Here is a 24,685-nt window from a genome sequence, read left to right on the forward strand (position 1 = left end):
TTGTAAATATCGTTTATCGGCCACAGCAGCGGATTTCAACTCAAATAAACATATAATATAACTAAAGGAAAAAGGCCCAAACTAAACTATGACTGGACTAATAGTGCTTCTCTAGTGAGTTCTAGGCATGGGACGATATTGAAATTTGGTGTGACAATTACCATGGCCAAAATAATTGCAATTAACGATTAAATCACAAGGTTGCTGACAGTTTAAAAATGCAACTATTCTAGTACTGTACTTGATCTTAAGTGAAATTATAAATGATCTAGGAGAGAAAATTTTGAATAAGTAGCTTTTTTCTGCACATTGTGGTGATATAATGGTGATTATCTTTGTTGGCATTTATCAGGATTACCGTATATAAAATATCCAACAAATGATTAAGGGCTACCATTTCTACCATAATAAATGATATTATTGTTTATTAATAAACTTGCCTTGACTATATTGGCCCATCCCTAATGTGCTGCTGGTTCCTAGACTTGCCTGTTTGCCCCACGGGTTTCTTCACATCGCCTAGCAACCAGGCCCCCTGTTACTCCAGTTTTTTTTTTCCGTTTTCTTCATTTTTCGTGCATCACTGTCGGTCTATGTTGATATCAGCGTTGCCATGGTGACTATATGACCAAGATCATGAATAAAACAAAATCTGAAACCTCTCTTTCACAAACATACCATGACTGCAGTGAGTGCACAGCATAGACCTTGGTCAAATGTGTTGTCATCAATAATTTTCATAATTTCTTTGTCTTTTATTCATACAAATTTTAACAGCAAAATATATTAATATGAATGTACTAGTAAAATTCAATAAATAAATAAATAATTACATAATCCATCATGTATTGTCCTGATTTCTGAATTGTTTTAGTTTGGACCCAATTTTAACTCATTTCTGAAATCAATATTTTATTCTAATGTTGATTTAATGTGCCACTAACATATTACTGGCTACATCTTGCACTGTTTTCTTATAGAAGTCCTACATTGTGCATAGTAGTATCTTACGTCACTCTTTTGCATCTTCAAACTACCTTTTTAACAACAAGCACTGAAAAAAACAAACCAGCTTTTGAGTTGAGCAATGTAAAATAAAGTATTATAACTAAGGTCATATCTTCAAAGCAGGGATGACCTCTACATGTCACAACACAGCCAGCGCTCACACTGGCTCAGAATGGCAGCCCTCCAAAGACTGCCCAAAAAGTCAATGATTAATTCCCTTGACACAAATCTAGAGTGGAGCGTCACTGCCAAAACCCAAGAATTGTGGTAATCTCCACTTATCATTGCTCAAAGCCATGGGACAGCACTTTATTTAGACAGAGCACCGTTCACTCCAACAGCAGTACTGAGAAGGGTCATTTTTTTGCTATGGTCCATGGAGCTACAAAATGACTTGGAGCAGAAATATTGGCCCAGCTACATAGTAACAAGTGGTAAATAGAGGAAATTACACAAATAATATCTATGCCACTCAAACTTGAAAACTCAAACAATATGGCTTTATAATGGATTTTTTTCTACCACGTATTATAATTTGAGATAATTTATTTAAATCAATATTTTTGGTTTGGTATTGGTTAATAAATTACTAATCTGATACCAGAAAAGCCACATATGTTCTAATTGCGCTACTTAATTTAGTGTTTGGAATTTTGTTAGGAGGAAACATAATTTGCAATGTGGCTCATAATATCACAAACTTGTTATACGCTACCAAACTGAAACTATGTACACTACTGAACACATGTCTGCAAACGTGATGACTACAAATCATACTGCCCAATGAATGCTTCATTTAATCAGCATAAAAGACAGCTAAAGTCATGGTATGCACCCACACCTTATTTACAGAAAAGTATGACCATGAGGCAATGAATCACAGTATCCAGGTGTGCTCGTGGTATTTAAGGTATTTTTGCCCTGCTAAAGCTACAAAATAAATACTATGTAAGCAGTTTCTTTTCTATACACTATAGCGATTCATTTATAGCATATTTATGCAACTGAATAGTCCCATAATGGTCACTAACTGATACAGATTTAATGATAAGACCTCATGGACATAAGACAAGTTATTTGGAGAGGGCATTGTATTACATATAGGAATAATTGCAGGTATAGTGATGGGTTTGAGACCACTCAAATAGCTATCTCTGCTCCTATTGCAATCTATCATGCAGCGCTGAAAACACTTACATAAATTAGTAAGAGTATCCAGTTACTTTCTAGCTTTGCTCCGAGGTTTAGCCTAGGCTCAGGTCATGACCTTTGAACTTAACCCTCCTGAGGCTAGAACTGCCAGTGAAAAAATGTTTCTCCCACAAGTGCTGACAATACTTGAAAGTGTTGAAACCAGTCTAACAGGTTTTTTCCTCGCTCTGATGAGATGCGTAAACAGTGCAAAAGGAGCTCCGCGGTGCATCTCCGGGTGACAATAAGCACTAAACAAGCTTACCCTTTTCTTGTGGCTTCCTGCTAAAAGCTGCTAAATGAGCTAACCATGGCATTTGGCTGATAGTGATCTGTACAAGTTGGAGACTTTTGTGCTCTTCCCTGGAGGCGGTGAAATAGTGATGGTGAAGACTGTTACGTGATAATCTGTCCTGATCTCTTCCCTCGACAAAGATAATCCGTCTAGTTGAGTGCGTGCTGCTCTGTTCGCCCGGAGCTGCAGTGTGCGGGCTTGGCCTGGCAGACTGCGCTCATGTGGGGAGAGGAGAGGGGGGTAAAGGATGTGAACGGGACCAGCGCCCAGAAAAATGTGCTCTGCTCCCAAACAGTGTGCCCCAGAACAGCAGGCGGGACAGAAGGGTGAAGGCACGGGGTTCTTCTCAATGACAAATTAGATGGCTTAATGGCTAAAGTGCAGATCACGATGAAAATTTGTTTGATTTTTCAGTTCAAGCACATTTATATTCAAACTTGCACATTGTATCGAACAAAAAGAAAAGTGGAGGGATTTGCAGCATGTTACTGCAGGGTCACAGTCCCTTCTCAGAAAGAATTGCATGGAACAACTTCAAGGTGTACTAGGGAATCTACTACTCGCTTGTTTTCATGGAGATGTGATTGTTTTGCCTGGAATTCTCCACTATATGGTATTAAATGAATTGATTGAATTTCAGGGTTTGTGTTATTGCTCAAAAAACATGCTTTCTTGTAAGCGGGGTGACCTCTCTCCACAACGCATTATCTAACTTTCCCTTTGACTACCGGATACTACTACTACTATCTCAAATCTCTCTCAGACAATTTGACCATTCTTCTCCTTATCCCCGTGTAGTCTCTCTGACGTCTATCTTCCGTGTGAGATCCTAACATGTTTGTTTAGATTTGTTTTACTAGCTGCTGGCACAGAGAAGAGTTGGGAGTGTCAAGGCGTTACACTGCTTACCCAATGTGACGTCATAAAGTGGCCGTATACACGCAGTCAGCACTTTCCTCTCCTCCTCCTCTTTTTCCTACAGCTGCACCACACAATAGCCTCCAGCAGGGGGAGGGGCTGCCAGGCTCAGGGGTCAGGGGCCACACAGACAGACTAGAGGGGCCAAACTCACTGACCTTGTTCTGTGTAAAGGCAGACAAAATGGTGGTTTCACATGCTGCTTTATGTAAGTGTCTCACATGGCTTTGGTGGATGGACAGAGAGGGCTGGATCACTCGCTCTCGTCATATAACAACATTTATGTCTACTCTCTGTTTGAGAGTATGCGCATTATGGACAATCATCAATAATAATCACAAATATAACATTTTTAATTAAAGGTGCTCAAAGAAACTTTTCATGTGGAGGGTTAAATAGTCTATGTAAATTTTATTGCTATGGCTGAACAGACATTGGAATTGGACATGTTGCCTGTGTTGGTGTCAGTGGCTGTGTGTAATTAGTCTGGTGTACCTATCTCAGTACTATAAACCACACATGTTGTTTTTTGGAGAGAATACTGTAACTTAAGTAAAAACATGCTTTTAAAATAAAACAAAATTAAAGGTGATTTATAACTCATGAGTCACACCCAATTAAAAATGCCTGTGCGCTTGGAAGTGTCTAGACAATTCACGTTGCAATACAACCCTACCTTTAAACTGCAGATACTATCGGCATTAGCAATCATTACACTCAGAGCACTGCACACATGTTCAGCCCAGTGCCTTCCCATCAGCCCCTCCTCCTCCGAGGGCAGCTGGCAAAACACAAAAGGGAGAAGTGTGCAACTGGAGCGATAAAGCCAGGAACATCTTGCTATTCACGCGTCAGCACAAAAAAAACTGAAGGCACAATTAGGGAAGAAAAAAAAAACTCCAATGCAAGAACAAGTGCTCAGTGCTGCAGCGGACAGCACAGCCCCTGTCCAGCTGCGAGTTGTTTTTAGGAACAACAGGCTCTTCTTCGGCCCGTCTTAGGAATGCTAATGATCAGACAGTGACATAGTGATGAGCTACAAAGAATCTGTGTTTGAATCCCAGATGAGGCTAGCTAGTGTGCTGCCATGACACGATTAGCAAGGTCTGATACCAGGGTGTGTTAACATTGGTGCCTTTGTCTACATTTCCAGCAACGCTCCACCACAAAGCAGCTAATCACTGTGGGGTTTTCACATAAAATCAAAGATAAAAGTGGCGTTCAAAGTTTACAAAAGCAAAGTCATGCGCTGCGGGTATTTTTCAGTCGCGGTAGTTAGTGTTCATTTAGTGTTTGGAGTTTTGTTATTCTAATGTGCAGAACAATAAAAGTAAACTTGCAATGTGTCTCATGATTAAATAAATATGTATTAAGTTATCAAATATAGTATAAAAATAGAAATAAAGTAAACAACTGAACACAAGTCTGAAAAGGTGATGACTACATACTGTCCATCGGAATGTGAAAAAAGATTATATGTGTAAAAAGACAGATAAACTTATGGTATGCGCTCACGCCTTATTTATAGTCATTTATAACCATGGGGCAATTTTTTGACAGTGAATCACAATATCCATTTGTGTCCATGGTATTTAAGGTATTTATGTACTAATGATAAAACTATACACAAATACTAGCAGTTTCTTTGGTAACACTTTTATAATACACTATTACAGTCTTAATAAAGCATGATCATAATCAACAAATGGTTTATTAAAAATGATTCCGGTAACTAGTAACTATTTATGAAGGGGTTGTAGATATTAATTACGGAATACTAAGTTATTAATAGGGCGGAATGATTTGTGAAAAAATATCTAATTGCGATTTTTCTGACAAGCATTGCGATCACGATTTGCAATGTCTGTTTTTGGATTCTGTTCATTAAATTCTTAACCTGTCCAGTAGAATTTATAAAAAGACTGAAATATAAACTGACAAACATAAAAGAACCAGTTTTCAGAGCATGTTTGTACAGTTCTACATTGCAGGGTTAACACTTATTATGCAGAATAAGACAGGACATTTTGTTGTTTGTGGAGGAAATTATGGTACTTGGGTGTCTGTTCAAATTGCAATTTTGACTCGATTGTGATTAATCTTGCAGTCCTAGCTATTAAGTCTGAATCATTCTTAATAACTTATTTGTACATTATGAATTATGTCTTTCTTCATACTTATTTAAGGTGTAGTTAAAAGTAGAGATAGATATATAGGGCTGATATTTGCAAAAAAAAAAATACACCCAAAGCTTTATATAAACACTTTAATACAAAAAAGATGGCGGCACAAAACATGACTACACTGCTCTCCTAAAGGTCTGTGGTGAAAAAAAAAAAGCTTGGGGGGAGTTTGTAGTAAATTTTAATTACATAATTTGTAGAAAACAGTCCAAAGCTGTCCTATATATCATCCCAAAAATATTGGCAGAGCTCATCAGCCATGAGTTTCTCTGGATTCTAAACTATCGGTATCGGCATTGGCCATGAAAAATCCCATATTGCTCGATCTCTAGTTAAAAGTGTCTCTTTTCTATACAGCATAAGAAAATATTGATAGTATTTGATTAACCAATTAATCATGCACATTATGTATTTATTGTAATATGAATCTATTTCTATTGTATACATTTGTGAAGTTGTTCTCTACAGCTTCACGGAGAGAGCTCCCTTGCCCTCACAGCTCCTCTCTGTTCTCACTGTCCCCCGAGGAGGCTGGTGCAAAGTCTGCCGCTGTCTGGCTGTTCCCATGGCAACCACCAGGTGAGCAGACAGGCTGGGGGAAAGCACGGCGTGAACATGTGACTCAGAGCACCCCCTTCCCCGCCTACCCCCACCTCCCTCACCCTCCCTCATCATTCAAACTTACAAGTACACGCTGTAGAAAAAAAGGCAATATTTAAACTGGTTAGAAATGAGACAAACAGATGACCAAGTCTGCCAGTGTGTCTGCTCGGCTCTGCGAGTGTCTGCCTGGGCCTGTGACTCACATAAAGTCTCACGCTGCTGCATAAAGAAGTCCACGAGAGGAGGTGGTGAAGAGGGGGGCGAGTGTGATGTGTCACCAGCAACCAGACAACTTGTACAGCAAAAGGACAGAGTGGGATATCAGAGAGAGAACAACTAGTTACATGAGCAGAAATGAAAAGAATCTGTTAAGTAAGAATAGGACTCAAGCCAACTCAGAACATAAGTATATAGCTGCGATTATATGTAGACCTGTCACGAGAATTACTCTATCAACTTATCGTTCAATGCATGACAGATGGAACAGTATCTCTGGGGGGTTGATATTTATTGTCAGTACTTTTCTTTGTACTAGTGGGAAAAGCCTGGTTATTTTTCTGTACTATGATTTGAATTATGAACTTCTATGACCCCTTATAGACACAAATTAACTGCTTAAGTGTTGCATTCTGTTATTCATTTATTGAAGTTCATATTCTTCAACAATATTGTACATTTAGAACACTTTTCTTGGACAACAATACATCGTACTACAAAATGTGGGCTAATTATATGATTTCAATATTGTGTAAACTTATTTTCACTTATATTGGCAATGTTACAATATCAACCTTATATGTTATTCCTTTTGAATGAATGTACTTTCTGGTTACTCAAGTAACTAGGCCTCTCACGATAATCACTATATCGACTTTTCGTTCAACACATGACAGATGGAACAATTATTTTTAGAGGTCAACATTTATCGATGTACTTTTTCTCTGTGCTAGTGGAGAATTTTGTGTTATTTTTCTAATCTACGATAAGATTTGAGCTGTAGAGTGTTGAATAGATAACTTCTTTGACTCATTATAGATGCAAACTAACTATAAAGTATTTCATTCTGCTGTGTATTTATTGCATTTTGTGTGTTGTGTTTTTTTATCACATTATATATTTAGAATAGATTTTGAGCATAATTCCACTTCAGGGTTATTGTGTCAGTGGTATAAATTAGTTTTCGTTTATTGTCTATATTTTGCACAGCAATATATCGGACTTCAAACCATGACAGACAAGTAGCTATTACAAAAAGCCCCATATTCACTAGTGGTTTCATTAGACAGTTTGCACACGCCTGTTCCAATACTTGACAAAATAAAGATTAAATTATACATTTTGAAGTTTGTCTCTAAAGATAAACACGAATTAAAGATGTTCTATGTGACCATCACTGGTGACAATACTCACAATAAGAATGCATATTTGTTGTAACTGAATAGATATATTATGTTTGACAAGTTTGTTTATATCATACTGTGGAACAAAGCAATAACATCTCCACTGTGGCGAACCCCCATTGGAAAAGTTATACACCATTAATAAAAAAAGAAGACAAAAAAAGAACATAAAACTGGATTATCACCTGCAACTAGGCACAGGACCATATTTAAAAATTTTGTGTCACGATTATCATGGTCAAAATAACTATAATTAACTGTTATGTCATGATAATTATCAAAGTTGCTGACAGTTTAAAAATGTTCTGATCATGGTAAGTTCCACATTTACAGCTGTCAAGAGTATTATACTTTGTCTCAAGTGAAAACAACAAGAATCTGGAAGATATCATCAGGGAGAAGTAGGTTTGTTCAACACATTCTGGTGATGTAATGGCCATAATCTTTGTTGGCGATTAACACGATTATATAAAACATCCCACAAATGATTACTGTTGACCCTTTTATCATGATAAACATTATTATTGTTTGTTGTCCCATCCCTACCTGCAACCTTTGCTCAAGTATAACGACTTGTTTTCTTATTATATCATAAGACATAAAGCTAAAAACTGTCCTGTGTACCTTATCATGAATAAACGTGTTTACATAAATGACTTAGTAAAATGCATTTACTCACAATCATGTTCAACGTTTCCTCTGATAAATGAAAAAAGGACCTAGATAATTCCACTGGCCTTGCTCTATTGACGTTGAGCATGTCTTTGTTTACATAACTAACAAGTCATACTGCTTCTGTCAGAGTGATGCTGTAATCATCGGTGTTTCCTGTCAATTATTTATCCTGTCGACCATACTACCTTGGATACAAAATAACAAAGCATGATTTGAATGCAAAAAGCTATTGATACATGGAGGCTGGTGCAAAGCCTATTGCTGTCTGGTTGTGTAAAAAAAAAAAAAAAAATCACAGATTACTAAATAAATTACTATCAATTACTACTACTATTAAATGTATTAAATTAAATTATATGCTTATGATAACACCACAAGCATAATGTATTGTTTGTATTACCACATTTTTGTGCAGCTTATGTAGACTATAGAGGCTCTATTATTGTATTAGATCAACCTAGTCTCCTCTAATGGGAAACACTGGCTGGATAAATCCAAACTACTCACAATTTTTAACTCTATATTGCTTTTTGCAGTGCAGCGGTTGCATGTGCTTGTCTCATCAGGATCTACTTAATCAGGCGGGAGGCAGAGGTCAACAGGAGAACCACTAGCACTGTACAATAAACCTCTCTACCTGTATGTTTGAGCCCGCTCTATGCAGACGACATAAACCAGACCAAGGTTATAGTCCACTCAGCACCCGCTGACCTGCCTGTGACACTACTATTACACTGCTGCTTGTGTCTCTCTCTCATCTATTATTCATGTCCAAAAGTCTAAATGTGGATCTGATTAAAAAGGCCGCCACATAAACTAACACACACATTCCTCAGGCATTCCCTCATTGTTTTTATATGGTACATGCAGAGGACATTGGAAAAGCACGTGCATGTTGGTCTACAGTACAGAGGCTCGAGAAGGCCACACCTGCGTGAATATTACATTACCATTTTAGCTGACACTGGTTGTGGTGTTCATGTTTCAGTGGACAAAGATCTATATAATTGTATGGGTAATGGTCATTCACTGTTTGCATTTGCAAACTGCATTTGGGTTGACACATTTCCCATTTTAATTTAAAAATCACTTTTTGCTTTTTAATACAACAAAGAATGCAATATAAGCAAATTTACTTTATGCCAGTTTTTGGTTTTATGTGGATAGCCCCATTAATTACAGTGATATTCACTGGTCAAAAAATGCCTACTCTATTGTTTTCAGTCAATGTCTTGAGCAAAGATTCAGTTCTAACTTTTATGTCTGTGTAAAGTTCTAACTTTTATACCAATATTCAACACACTAAAATACAGCCTCTTGCGCAAGTGTAAAAAACATCCACAGAGACACATTAGACAAAACAATATAAAAAGTAAAGAGAAGAGCATCCAGTAAATACTTTATACTTTTGTGTGATACATGAACAATACCTTTTTTATTGTAAATACTTCCATAATTACTCCAAGAACTTCTTCATAGCCAGACTGAGCTCATGGCCTTTGCTAAGGTTATTTCTAATGACTCCAGAATAGTCGCAATGGCGTTGCCGTGGATTCCGTCTGTCCCCTGCTCACCTATAAATAGCCCCTGTCAGATATTTTCACTCCAGTGCTGCTCTGTCACTGTGGCACAGCAGAGTATTAATATAACCCTGGTCGGAGTGGTGCGGGAGGTGTGAGGCAGTGTGTGCGTGCATGTGTGCGCGTATGTCCATAAACAACCATCAGACTGTCAGCGCTTTACCAGTCTGCTTCATCACACACTAACTTTCACACAACAAGCTGAATATGGAGAGGCCGGAGGCATCTATACATAGCCCTTTCAGCTGCTCCATTGCTGTTAGGACTTTCTACATCACCTAATGTGTACAGAGCATAATATATGGAATATATAGGGTCACATGTTTTGAGTTTAGGATGTCTTCAAGGACTTGGATTTTCCCCTTAGATAATCAAAAAGTGCAAAGAAAGACTAGCTTTGAAATTCAAATATCTGTTGTAGTTTACAGACAGCCTAAAACTGTATCAGCAAAACAGAATGTGTACAGAGAATTATATGACAAATGGGATCATGTGTTTTGAGTTTGGGACGCCCTAAAGGACTACGATTTTCCCCTTAGATAACCAAATGTGAAAAACTATTATCCATAAAGGCCAAATGTGTCACATTTACAAACAGGGCTAAAAATGTAGATTCAGCAAAACTGTATGTGAGAAATTTACTCGATTTACAAGAGGCTAAAGATCAAGCTGAACAAGAATTACACCGGAGAATGCTAATGACCAGATGCACAAAGCTAATTACCATTGAAAAAGCACTGTGGTGGCTTAGAGTCTTATTTAGGCTTAAGTAAACAGAAAAAAGAACTGCATTTTCATTTATAGAATCTACATAAGGAAGTTGAATAAATGTTGATTTAGGAGAGTAGATCGAGTACAGTGTGAGAGCTCCGGGGCTCCTGCTCAGTGCTGGTCATGTGAGGAGTACAGCCCCAGCCACACAAACACATGCACAGGTCCAGAGCAGCCTTGTGTAACAGGAGCATGTGCTGCTGTGGTACATGTGCCTCTGAGCCCCTCGAGGGACAGCACGGCTCAAAATCAAAACATGACTTTCAAATCAACTCTGTTTGCTGATATTCATTTTGTGATTCTGATTCTGAAAATGTGGTAAGGTTTTGTTTTTTAAATGATTTTATTAAAAACAGTCCCAGTGCCCTTGACAAGAAAGCTATTTTTGTAAACTGTAATCAAAAAGGCATGGTGCAACAGTGAGCTTCTATTGATAATGTTTGCATCATGTTCCAGAGGTAGAGTGAGGGTTTTCATGAACAAGAGCCAGGACTGAAAACACTAGTACCAACACTGCCCCATATGGACAGGGTTGGTATAACCAAAACATTTTAGATTGTAATCTGATGTGCAATGGATGAAAAAGTGATGAGGTTAATTATGATACTATTTTTGACATACATTTTAAATAACATTTGTAAATGTAAAACATTTGTATGTATTTTGCTTTGTTTATAGTGGCCCATAGCTGACAGTACACAGTGGTGTGGCAGAGTGCTCTGCTGCACAGATGAGGCATTTCACAGTAGTGTGGGACAAAGTGTGAGATAAGAGACTGGGATTGAGCTCTGGTGGAGTTTGTTCTGTCTCTGCAGGACATTCCAGGAGCGGCCCTGTGACGTCTTGTACACAGGATCACATTTCCAAAGGCACGGCTTCTCTGGCCCACAGTCAAACCACAGCCTTTTCCTGGTGCAGCTGGTTACATGAGAGCTTTGACTTCAGGGGAAGATTATTAGATAAAGACAGTGTACACACAGTAGCATTTCATTGCTCATACACACCAAAGAATCTAGTCAGTGTCCACGTTATGGGAAGGGTGTACTTTCACTCTTGTGCAGCAGCAGACTGCACTAGCTGTTATCCACTCTGTGACTCATTAATGTGCTCTAATATATGTCATATTGTTCACTCCAGTGTCTGCTCTCCTCCCCTTCCTCCTCTCTGTGCCCAGCCTCTACTGGCGCCACTGCAGGGTCATCCAGGGTTCTGCAGCAGAGCTCAATGTGTAGAAACAACAAGGTACATTTTTATTGTATAAATCATGAAGGAACCAGACATGGTTTAACATGGACATGGTTTAACAGAAATGGACAAAAAATCTACACTTTGCTTTACACTTGGTGCTACCAGTGAGCCCAAAGAAGAAAAATCAGTTTCAAGTCCCAAAAATAATAGTATCTGGGCAACCCATGGTGCCGGTGTGGCAGAGTGTGTTTCCTGTGAGAGCAGAGATGTGCTGACGGAGGAGGACAAAGGTGAAGCTGTGAGCACAGGCTGTGCACACACAGAGGAAATCTGAGCCTCTGCTCTGACATGGACTCACGGAGCTCTGTGTGTTATACAGCAGAGGACTCGGGGAGCCCTGTGTCATACAGCAGAGGACTCCAGTCCTGCAGGACAGAGTCCACATGGGGCAGTGCGGCACCATCTGCACCACTATTCATCACTTTACAAATGAGCTGCACCATGAGCCAGTGCACTTTATCTACTTTCTGCAGACTATTTAGCTTCATCAAATCTGGGCACAAATATGAAAGGGACTTGCTGGATTAGTGCAAAAAAGTGGAGTTAAGCAGTTTCCTGGAGTGACTGATGTTGTCACTTTGTTTGAGTGTGTTTGGGAGCACACACAGTTCAGTGGCGAGCCTCTGTGGGCTGCCCCTGCCCCAGCATTGTTATCTGAAACCCTGGGCACCATGCTCCAGTGCTCAGCTATGCCGTCAGCCCCTGCAGGCATGTAGCGAACACTAGCTCTGAGTAGCCACAGAGTGGCTGCCCTCCTAAGCCCCACAAAGCAGCTTAGAGTCTCCACGGCGCTCACACGTGTGTGCACTGCACTGGCACTGACACATGCGGCGGCTGCACAGGGAGTGGGCAGGGCTACTCCTGCTTCTTATGGACAAAGGGGAGGCTCTGGGTCTGCGCCGGCCCCCTCAGCTGTACCAGAGCACGTTCAGAGCCCAGAGAACACACCTGCACAGTAACATGCAGTACACAGTGATATGATACACACACCACTCATGATCCTCAGGCTACGGGAGGGACCGCTCAACTAATCATTGCCATGTGTTGGGTTGTGCTTCTGAACTTTTTATTTTCAGTTCTGGAAACTAAACACTTTCCCACTCAAACAAAGATTCCCTTTTGGACTTTCCCGCAAGGAACAAATGACTTCAGAGACATTTTCCTGTTTGTTTTGTTTCTTAACATTATACTCTTAAGCAAAAAGGCAGATAGTAAAACATTTGTATTTAACTTGTGGCATTTGTATTTGTCTCTGTTTATGGCTAATCATGATTAAGAGTTATGCATGTAAAAAGGCTGAATGCTCATGTCAAACTGAAATAAATTCATAAACATATCTCTTTCAGGCATTTATGTATAATAAATAATGATCATTTACTATCGGTCCTAATAAGATACCATTTCAGCTATGCATTAACCTGTATGGAAAACACTGGCTGTACTTAAGACATGAGGAATGGGTAAGTGTAAAGTGTAGAAAAATTTCAAGCACGAAAGACTCTACAAACAAAAGCAGTCAGTAAGCTCACACATTTCAGCTACTAAACAAATATGACATTTACCATCACATGAGTCAGACACAGAGTGCTCGGTCACGGTGTGTCACAATGCATGCATACTGTCCATTCAGAGCAACACATGACTGCGGGCCACATGATTAGCCTGCAGCGTTTGCTTGTGTCCACTACACTTGTGCTACTTTGACCACAGAATTAGCACCACCTAATGACTTCAACTAAAAAATGAGGGTTAGAGTTAGGGTTAACATTACGCAGATATAAGTAATCTAGACAAAACGTGTTTGCACAGTGGTAACTTTTGCTGTTGGTCCTTTAACAATTGACAAGATAATTAGTGGCTATAACCTTATCTTTCTACACTGTCTGCTCCTCTGGCTCCTGTCTGCTGTATGTTCTGGGTTATTTTGGTTTGCAGACACATCCTAGTTTGGCCTTGAATAGCCTCAGTGTATTGCTCTCACATAACCCAATATGGAGAGAGGAGATTGGGCTGGTTTGGAGTGGTCTTTACTGCCACCCTCAGGACAAATAGTGTATTATTTTGCAAAGGTGCTCTATGAAAAAACTAGATCTGTGTTTTTGGGTTTATTTGAGGCCACAGAAGTGGAATCTACAATGAAAAATGGGTATATAGGCAGATGTATAGTTTGGAATTGTTACGTATGTTTATTACTGTGTAGCTGTTAGGTGTAGCCAACCAAAGCTGTATAGGACTGCCTCCAACAGGCCACATATATGTGCTCTACACAGCTGTCTGCTCTGCATTAAAAAAAAAAAAAAACAGACAAGAGCTGTAAACTTGCCTTAATAACACTGTCGGGTTCACAGTCAAAAGGCGGTGCATTGCATATTCTCTTTCATCTACGCGGTGCCTCTGAGAGCGTTTTGAAGCCAGGGATGAGGCCAGGAGTCGGTGGGGGTAGGGGGGAAGGGAGGAAGGGGGGAGGAAGAGGAGGGTGAGAAGGAGGGAAGGAAAGACAGCCAGGCGCAGAATCTGGTTGTGCCCCAAGGCTGTGTGCCGGCGCTGTTGCTCTCTCTTTGTCTGAAGAATGATTAACACAGTGCAGCACTAAAGACGTTGCATATGAATTGTGCGTGCTGACAAAGGCTGGTACTGTTTCAGATCTCTGCTGCCTGCCAGGAGTGACGGAAATGGGGGGAAGTCCAGATTACAGACAGCACTCACACATGCTTAAGGAAGCTAAATGATAATGATACAGTACCATAATGTACAACAAGAGGTCAGTATTTAGTATGGAGTAATTATTATGGAGGCACAAACATACTCTGGTCAGTTAGGTTTGTAGTTTGTAGCTTGAAATTATTTTACCTTACTTAAAATGCCTTCAATGAAACTAAATATAGATTGTGAATGTTAACTCAATTCATCCACCAAAGTATGGTCAGTTGTATAATCAGCAGTATTATAACAGGTTGCAAGATCCACTGTAGTGAAACAAGTTAACCACAAGATGGAAATCGTAACAAGGTTCAAATTCTGATATTCTTCCTTGTGTATATTCTAGTTCCATCACTTATAAAACGTGTTTCAGCAACCACGACAAACACATGCTCTATAACAAACAATGCAACTTAGGGGACAAGACAAAAATTGGATTGTCAATATATCATATAATGCAAATTGTAGTGTTTTCTAGATATCTATATCATTCTGATATCAAAAAAATATGCCACTATTTGGTACTAATACTTTTTCAAAGCTTCCCCAGTCTCTATGTGTCCTTGTGTGCAATTTGTGGGCTTCATCATGGTATCAGCAAATAACTGTTAATGGCCACAGAAGCAAAGCAAATATCATGTCAAATAACAAAAAATCCATATTAGACTATCTCTACATAAACAAAACCCTTTTGATAGTACTACATTTCAGTATCTTTTTCTGTTGAGCATGCCAGTTAGTGGTAGTTTCACTTGACCTCTTGTGTGGTCAGCGAACTTCACACAAACTGTCCAGCAACAGCCACCTGCTGAGAGTCTATTTGTAGCGTTTTATGGAATACACCAAGTTCCACCTGTTTTAAAGACAAAAGTCAGGTGGGTGCATAACAAAAAACACTCAGATATGATATGACCACAAATAGTAGAATTTTGATTTATATAGTGACATTCAGTCATTACATATCTAGAGCACTAAACTCAGTGCTCTGGCACTTGTGGTCCTGCAGTGTTGCTGACTAAGACCCTGGCTAATCCTTCAACTGTATGTGCTGCATTAGTCACGCAAAGTCATTTATTAGAAAAAAACACTTTTGGCACTTTTGTAAATAACATCCCAACTGAGCTCAACTCCAATATTTGAGTCTGGTTTTCATTGAGCACCCCATTTTCCTCCGAGCCGACCTATATCTTCTGATCCTAGCCTATTTTATTGAACTATTATCATTGGTAGTTATTATATGATTATCATATTGCAGCATTATACATGCTACAACCACCAAAGCACTTTACAATAGTAAAACAACTGACATTAAACTGATAAAGCCAACAGAATTGTGTGCAGTACTCACCTGATTTCACAGTGAGTGGTTATCTGTATTTTTGGATAACCACTCACTGTGGAGATATAGATAGATATAGATAGATATAGATAGATATAGATATAGATAGATATAGATAGATATAGATAGATAGATATAGATAGATATAGATAGATAGATATAGATAGAGATAGAGATATAGATACTTTCAAATAATGTTGATTATATTCTATATTTCCACAATGACACAAAAATAATGCAAATTATCGGTTCCTCTTTGAACTGATAATTTGTACTGAGAGTGATAGATAGATAAAAGATAATATATTTCTAATAAACATGAGGCAATGAGGAAGAAGGACTTTGCTCACTGTGTGCTGGTCTTGTGATGCAGTAGAAGTGCTTCAGCCACCTCAGGATCGGACACAGCTGTCATCTGCAAGGTAACATTTGAGAAACATGAACTTAATGAACATTTAATACTTTTTAGATTACAGTGCTGTGTGTTGATTCTTTTAGTGCATTAATTTCTGCAAATCGATTATGTCCAAGCTTTAGTTTAAATGCAAAAATTAGTCAATCACCTATATAACAATTACAGCAGGTGATCTTGCAGTTTGGACATGGAATGGAGAAGCAGCCTGAAGCGCAGCCAGTCTCTGAAGGCTGTGACATGTGACAAACCCGTGTGGACAGATGCGGGCCTACGGGACAAGAGGGCATCTGTGTCTCAGCTCGTTGCCAGGTAAAACTACTCACCTAACAACAGGAATACCCAAATACTTCGCCAAGTATTGTAACATAATGTGGCTGTACTATGTCAGGTATCAGGTAGAAGTGAGTCAAAATATCCAAACTACTAATAGAATCGACACAGAAGAGAAATCAAAAGAAGACACGATCCAGGTAAATAAAACCAACTATTCTGCAGTATGTCTGATGGTCTCCTGCATATTTTTTAAAGTCCATACACATTCACCTGACACTTGTTCTGATACACCAATTTGATGCTTAAAGCTACTGTTTTTAGCTTACGTTTTAGCTTTGAACTGTCTCACATTCCAATCACTACTTCAGTGTTTTTCAACTATGGTACGGTATGCAAGCTTCATGTAGTAGTTGGACAGCTTCAGTTTGTGGATTTGCCTAATTTAGAGTCCATTTTATGTCTTATCTCTTTTGTCCTCCTTTGGACAGTTCTTATTTAGGACTACAGTGGGAATGATGTAGTCAGTTTTTAAAGAGCAAATGTTTTCTGTGGTGGTACTTGGTGTGAAAAGTTTGACAGCCACTGCCTTACTTTCTTCAGGAGATGGAGCAGGGACTGGAATCAGAGAGAATTACTCTCATTATGTTTAACATTTTTATAAAATATATATAATAATACTAATATTATATATATATATATATATATATATATATATATATATATATATATATATATATATATAAATACCAGTGCTTTTTTTGTTTTTTCAGCAAAAGGCATGGCGACCTCACCTACAAGCTAGTGATTTGAAAGACGACGTTCATACTAACAAGTCTGAAACATGGACCGACGACACATGGATACAGTCCAAAAGTCAGACGAGTTTGTCCCGCAGCAGGTCTCTGGGAAGTTTAAACACCATCGACACTCTGAAGTCCAAATTTGAAGGAAAATCTGTGGCTCCAGTCAAACAGGAAACCTTCCTGTCACCTCCAAGAAAATCTGGCAATATTGTGTCAAAAGTAGAGAAAACAAAAAATACTGAAGATGGACAAAGCATTCCAGCTGAGGCTCCAGTGAACAAGGACACAACTGAGGCAAAACAAACAAGTTTGTTTGAAAAGGTATTTAAACAGCAAGTCACTTTATATATGACAATATTTTCTAATAGATCTTATTTGCAGGTGGAAAATAACACCAAGATTCAGAGAAGAAAAACTATTGGAGGAATAGATTTTGAAACACTTGCAAAGTCTCAAGCTGGTAGGTGCACTAGACTTGTACATGTATTCAGCGCATCTCATAAAACACTTTTTACTGGGACAATATAGTAGTTGCTCTTCCTGAAAAGTTACTTCCTGATGCGTGACCCAGAGCAGTAAAAAGTATGAATGAAAGTAAAGAGGTGAAATGGAAAATACTAGCAGTGAGTGTGCAGAACCATGATTGACTCAGCCTGGTGTGGGGTGAAGTAGACCACTCTAGTATGGGACAGAAATAGCAGGCGCGCGGTAGCCCTGAATACGTGTAGGAGGGTGTGAGGGTCAGCTGTCACTAGGTCAGGAATGGGATGGGAAAGAGGCGCAGGCTGGTTTAGTGCACACAAGGCTCGAGAAAGTGGTACTGCATTCATCAGTAGGATTCAAGGGAAAACTGCCTAAGAGAAGCTAGAGGGGGTTAGTTTTAGGTGAGTACATTATTACTGTATGGTAAATTAGCAGTATTTGAATTAGAAGTATTTTTCATGTGTGAGACCACAGATTAGATGGTGTCAACATTATGTATTATATAGTGCATTTCTGCAGGTTGCTTAGAGTCTAATTTAATTCACATTTATCTCCTCCTTTTGGTTTTAGTTCATGTTTAGACCCATTTTAGAGCTGGAATGGTATTGTTGTGGACCAAGTTTAGATCTGATGGTATTAGGGAAGGCTAAATATTTTAGGTGGCACTTTGAGTGAATCGTTTGTGAATGACTGATTTAAGGATTACAAATATATTTTATTATTTCATCAATCATGTGTCATCTGTGTCTACTGAAGCAGCTTACCACTATGGAGTGAATGAATAATACAATGTAAAGAGCTCTATAAATCCAATGCATTATTATCATTATTATTATTATTATAACTGTGCTGGCTATGTTTATGTTTTTCATCAGTGCTTAGTCAACTTTAAATGCAGTGGCTCAGTATGTGTGTCAGTGGAGTCAGATGGCTGTCTCTCTTGGGGCTATATTTGTCTGGACCACATGACACCTGTTAGAGATGTGTTTAGGAAGTGCCACAGATTTGCCCCACATCTGTAAACATGATTTTTTTATTATTTTAATTATGTTGGATTCAGCAACAGAAAGACAGGGCAGATTTAATAATAATGCACATGCATTTTATGTTTTGTCAGAGGAGAAGAGGAGGTCTATTGTTGACTCCAGAGACATCTCAGAAAAAGTGGGTGTGTCTGTAAAGGCCATATCTGCTCTGTATCTGTCAAAGGTCGCCCCACAGGAACCAAAGACCCTGGTAAATAACTCATCTTGACACTTACATGTTCTTTTTTGTGATTTCTTAAAAAGGTGTGCAGTGTAGCAGATGGCATATAAGAAATGCTAAAAATAAAAGGAAAATATATTGTTTTGAGTGCAAGTCAGAGCTTTTAACAAAAAATAAACTGATACAAAATTGCTTTTTTTTCATTTTAGTGTTTCTTTTTAAATTCAGGTACCATCATCTGAATTGGCTAAGAGAACAAGGCTTACAAAGGTAAAGTACATTTTTAGCTGTAATGCATGGTGATTTGAACGATGCACCTGTTTGGAGTTACTGTAATTTGAACTGTATTGTGACAAACACAAATGTTTATCATTGTGAAGGAGACATAATTACCTGTAATGACAGCATGTTGGTTCATAACAAAGAATTCAATAAAGGAAAAGGTTCTACAGTTCAGCTGGATTTTCCTAACCACTAACACCTGGCATGTTGAAGCATCTGGCATGATTTTTGGAAGGTAGCATCTGCATGGAGTCCCTCAAAGATCCAATAGCACAATAATGAGAGCATTGTTTTGTTCTCTTAAGATGGCTGAAGACGCCAAAGCTGACACCCTGCCACCTGCTTCAGAGGATCAGTTAGAACTCCATTACAGAGCCACTATAGGATCAATGCAACAACGGAGACGGAAAAATGAGCTGAAACGGCTCCTGAAGCACACCAATCCAGAAATCACAACGCTGGACAAAGTGGTGGACAAGGAGCTGGCAGCAGTGTTGCAGTCCGAGGCTGAGGAGGCAGCTGCTGAAACAGGATATGAGGGAGAAGTCTTCTCAAAATGCTTGATATTTGAGAACTGCACCACAAGTCAAAAAGGATCATCTTACAGCATCAACATGGCACAGGAAACTGACCAAACACCTACTAGTGTGTTTGAGGGGCATGGGACCCACAGTGAGCCTAATAAAGAGTTAACAGAGGAGGAGGAAAGAATAGATGTCCAATCCACCAGGAGGAGATTTAAGGAGCAGCCAATTAAAGGAATACAGTCATATCAACACCAACACCACATCAAGTCCCAAGACAATGTTTACAGTGAAGGTAAAACGCTACCAGACCAGATTATACAGAAATCTACATCAAATATTCAAGAGAGTCAGTACAAAACTACTGACCTTCATTCTATAGATCTATCTATAGAACAAGTTCAGTCTGAGAATTTAGACGAGGACTTTACACGCATCCCAGAGCCAGAAACATTTGGAGATATGATCAAAACATCTCAGGACCTCTTCCGTCACAACCCATTTATTACAGTTAATGTAGAAAAAGAGCATTCATCTTTTCAAAAAGAAGTTATCTCTGAAGTCGACATTCCAAATGTAAAGAACAGAAAACACCTTTTTGAATCAATGCCATTTGACAAGATAAAGCAGCAGAACAAAGATGATATAGAGACGATGGTGGAAAACATAAGGGAAACATTACGCCTACTATATTCTGCCAATGTTTTACAATCAAAAGGCTCCATCATTGAAGTCCATGAAACTATGATAGCCACAAAGGTTAAATTCATTTTAACAGAGACTGGACCGGTGATTATGGAAGACACCGTAGCAGAGGGAGGAGCACAGAACTTCATATTGCATCTCCTGCCACGAGCCAATGTAGAGCCACAAATTAAATACCTAAAAGAGGACAGAGATGGGGCTGTGAGGATTATGGAGGTGAATGCCCCAGTCCACCATAATCATCCAGACACTGAGTTTAAAACTGCCAACGTGGTCCAACTTATTGAAGATATACTTACTCAGGACAACTCTCTACGGAAAGGGGTGCTCATCCAGGATCAAGTGAAGCAATGTGCCCAAGTTAGTGTCTACTCTCTGTACTGTTATGTTGACAATGAAGATATAAAAAGTTACTGCCCCTCACAGCAAGCAACTGCAGAGGTAGTTGAACAAGAGGTGGGGAAAAGTGAAACAATTCAAAAAGAAATCCCTCAAGTGACTAGTGGAATAATTAAATCAGCAATACACTGCCTTCAAGAAAGCCAAACAGAAACGTGTACAACACCAGAAAGACCAGATATTAGAATAAGGGGTAATGTCAAGTTGTTCCGGAGTTGTATTGAAAAAGGTGATATGGAGTATTTGAAATCGCTCCAAGCTGAGGCAGACATGATAGAAGAGGAACTACCTACGAACTCTCCTAGCAACAATGCAAATGATGATAATGCAAGTGATATCGAATATGAGCCCATAGATATTAAAAGACTCAAAGGTCTATTCTCCGCAGATTCCATACCGGCTGCACCAAAACCAGAATCGTGTACAAATGTTTCTTGGTTGTCATCCAGGTCAGAAGACAAGAGTAAGAAGACAGCTAACTATGAAATGCTAGATAAGCAGCAACCCTATGCAAGTAATTATATTGAGGATAGAGAGTTTATCCACCAGGCTGAGTTAGTGGAGGTTACTAACGAATGCGAAGAAATTTGTGGTCTCCAAGCCGCAATTTCTCAGCTCCAGAAAGCAACAAATGAGGCCAAATCAATTCATGAGTCTTTACAAGAACGTCAAGACAAGCATCGGGCGAATCCAACTCCAGCTTTGGAAATTAGGACAGTCACATCACCTTTGAAAACCAATGACAGTAAAGATATCTCTACAGACCAGATTTATGATTCAGAGACTAAAACAGAGGATGAGGAAGTTGTTCTTGAGGGCAAACTCCAAGCTGCTTTACAAGCCCTGGAGAGATCTAACCTTAATGTAGCTCGTGGAGGTTTTGAAGCAGCAATGATATACAGAAATTCCAACAAAATCTCTTCTTCTGTAAAAGGACCACCTGGGGAGACAACTGCACAAACTACAGGCTCTTGTTTTGAATGTAAGCCAGGTTTAGTAGAGCAAAATGTGGGTGATGCAAGTAAAGAAGGAGCAAGCCAAAATGAATCCATTATAGAAAAAAACATAAAACCACCTGGACCCAAACCAGCCCTTCCTCCAAAACCTGAACATTTAAAAGCCAATCCAAAGGAGTCACAAGTAAAAGTTCCAATCCAGAATGTGAAAACAACATCTGGGAATAACACGGAAGTTGTGACAAATAGTGCATCTTTAGTGAAACAAGCAAATGATCATATAGAAATTCAAGGCACAAGTCAGTCCAAAAACACAGAAAAAAATATTATTGATGTAGCTGAAAAGGCCACAGCTGAGCAAAAGATGGATAAAGAAGAACCAGATGAAAGCCATCTTAACTTCCATGAGGCATGTCAAATATTTGGGGGTAAAAAAACAGCGATGAAAAAGGCCGCGCCAGTGAAGCCAAAAAGGGTGAAAATTGCAGACACTAAAAGCCAGGGGCAATCCAATTCAGGAATCCCAACATCTTGTAACAGTGATGAACAAGGGAATGACAGAGAGGTGAAAGTGACAATGAGGGAAAGGAAAGGGCGTAAAGAAACAGAGGATGAGCGGAGGCAGCGGTTGTCAATTCATATGGATGAGATCGTGAGAGGCAACATCACAGCTGCAATGGAAATCTATGACAATTTGAGGAAGCAGGAAGAGCTGGAGAACATCCTCATTCGGGTTGAAGAAATTGAGAAGGACACTAGTGAGGTAGATGTCAAGTCTTTGAGGAAGGTATTTGAAGATGTACCAGACTGGGTTGTGACCTCCAATACAAAGAGAAACAAAACTGAGGGAGTGCAACAGAAAGCAGGAAAAACAAAGTTAGTGAAATCAAATTCAGATATGAAGTCTCCAATGGCACATGTTTTTGGAGACTTGGCTCGAGCAAGCGAAGAAATCATTAATTTAAAAGAGCAGACTTTAGCTCGACTTTTGGACATAGAGGAATCCATAAAAAAGGCGCTTTACTCCGTCTCTAATCTGAAATCTGAATCAGATATAGCTGGATTATCAGGTCTTTTTAAAGAATCACTAGGAGCTGCACAAGCGCCAACTTCTTCAGGTAACATCAGCACAATCAGAATTGGGTCCAGTCGAACAAAAAACTCAAATAACGCAATAAAAACAAATGAAAATCAAAGTGGTGACATTGAATCGCCAAAACAACCAAGTCCTATGTCATCGCCTGCGTTTATCTCCATCTCAGCTGCTAGAAAAACAGAGGTCCCCCCAGAGACTACACTTTGTCCCTCATGTCGTCATGCACCAAAACCTGAGGAGAAATTTAAGACAACCAAGACTTTAAAGTGCCACAGTCCCGCACCAGTCAAGAAAGGGGGGCAGAAACAGTGTCCACCCAAACCAAAAAGGGAGGTTACCGTGTTTGAGGTTCAGACTGATCCCAAAGGAACAAATAAAAGCCTTGTAGGTACAAAGACCATCACGGAAAATTATGAGAGGACTGATAACTTTGGTAATAAATTTTACTCAACCAAAACTTCAACTGTACTCACCACTGAGCCAGAATCAATGGTGAAACAGGTCTCCACACATCCAGAAGTTAAACTACCAGTCAATAAGAAATCTTAATACCGAATATTGGGGGGGTAACTCTAAACATGACTTCGAGACAAAACTATATTGTGTTGTGGTTTCTTTTTATTGACTGTGCATCCCAGTGTGTTCAAATTTGTATCACTTTTTGGAAAAAAAATAAACATGGATCCATTAAGTTACAACTCCTTTAATGTGTGCAGAACACCACTAAAGCCTTACCTTTTCCCAACAGTTTCAGCCCGTGTCTCAGGAGAAGTGCTCAGCATGTTTCAAGCCTGTTTATTCTATGGAAAGAGTTCCCACAGATAAATACACTTTTCACAAAACGTGCTTCTGCTGTAAATACTGCAAGAAGAAGTTAAGGTGAGACACTCTTCACTAGAAACAGAAAACATAACCTAAAGCAGTATGGAAATAAACACATAAATACAAACTACGCTCAACAGAGGCCTACATTTATTCATTTACTTGTGTGTAGCTAATCTAGCAATGCTAAGATAGTGTTTTTACAAGAAGGCGCAGCTTTTGTAAAACAGCTACTCACATTGTAATCAACATTGTAATATTTAGTTTAGTAGTGCTGCTCTTAGATTAGATGAACAGAAACATTGTAGATTTAGCTGGCCCACTTTCTGACCTTTGTGTGAAGTGTCCTGTTGACACTGACCATGGCACGTGACACTCTACTGCGCAGGTGACGTCAACACGTTTTTGTGGGCGTGTCTAACAACTGCCCAATGAAATGAAAGCCAAACCTTTACCTGTCTGTATTGAATATCTATTACAAGTAATAATCCCCGTTCCTATCTTCAGCATGCTAAACTACGCCTCCCTGCATGGAGAGTTGTACTGCACGTATCACTACAAGCAGCTGTTCAGGACAAAAGGGAATTATGAAGACGGATTTGATTCAGCCAACACGAGAGCCGTGGGACTCTGAGGAACACGTTTACACTGCAGTCTTCTCCATAAAGACACGTCAAGTTAGACAATAATGTGGGCAATAGTCCACATACGCCCATTATCATTAGTCTAATTTTGTAATGTATTTTTATCGTAAACCCGATTGTGCAAGTCTAGATGTGCTCATATCATGTGTTTTATTTTTTATCAGAC

At 39.2% G+C, this 24,685-nt stretch overlaps 1 protein-coding gene across 1 annotated transcript; it reads left to right on the forward strand.

Moving 5' to 3' along the window:
• The first annotated feature begins 16,270 nt into the window (after positions 1-16,270).
• Positions 16,271-23,895, forward strand: LOC117388098 (xin actin-binding repeat-containing protein 1). The gene is made up of 8 exons (XM_055229885.1): positions 16,271-16,333; positions 16,492-16,635; positions 16,715-16,796; positions 17,370-17,723; positions 17,784-17,862; positions 19,003-19,121; positions 19,320-19,361; positions 19,679-23,895. Exons 2-8 carry the CDS (start codon positions 16,514-16,516, stop codon positions 23,600-23,602), a joined length of 4,722 nt encoding a protein of 1,573 aa, XP_055085860.1. The 5' UTR covers positions 16,271-16,333; positions 16,492-16,513; the 3' UTR covers positions 23,603-23,895.
• The last annotated feature ends 790 nt before the right edge of the window (positions 23,896-24,685 follow it).

Source organism: Periophthalmus magnuspinnatus, chromosome 20, assembly GCF_009829125.3.
Source record: "Periophthalmus magnuspinnatus isolate fPerMag1 chromosome 20, fPerMag1.2.pri, whole genome shotgun sequence".
NCBI classification, from domain to species: Eukaryota; Metazoa; Chordata; class Actinopteri; order Gobiiformes; family Gobiidae; genus Periophthalmus; species Periophthalmus magnuspinnatus.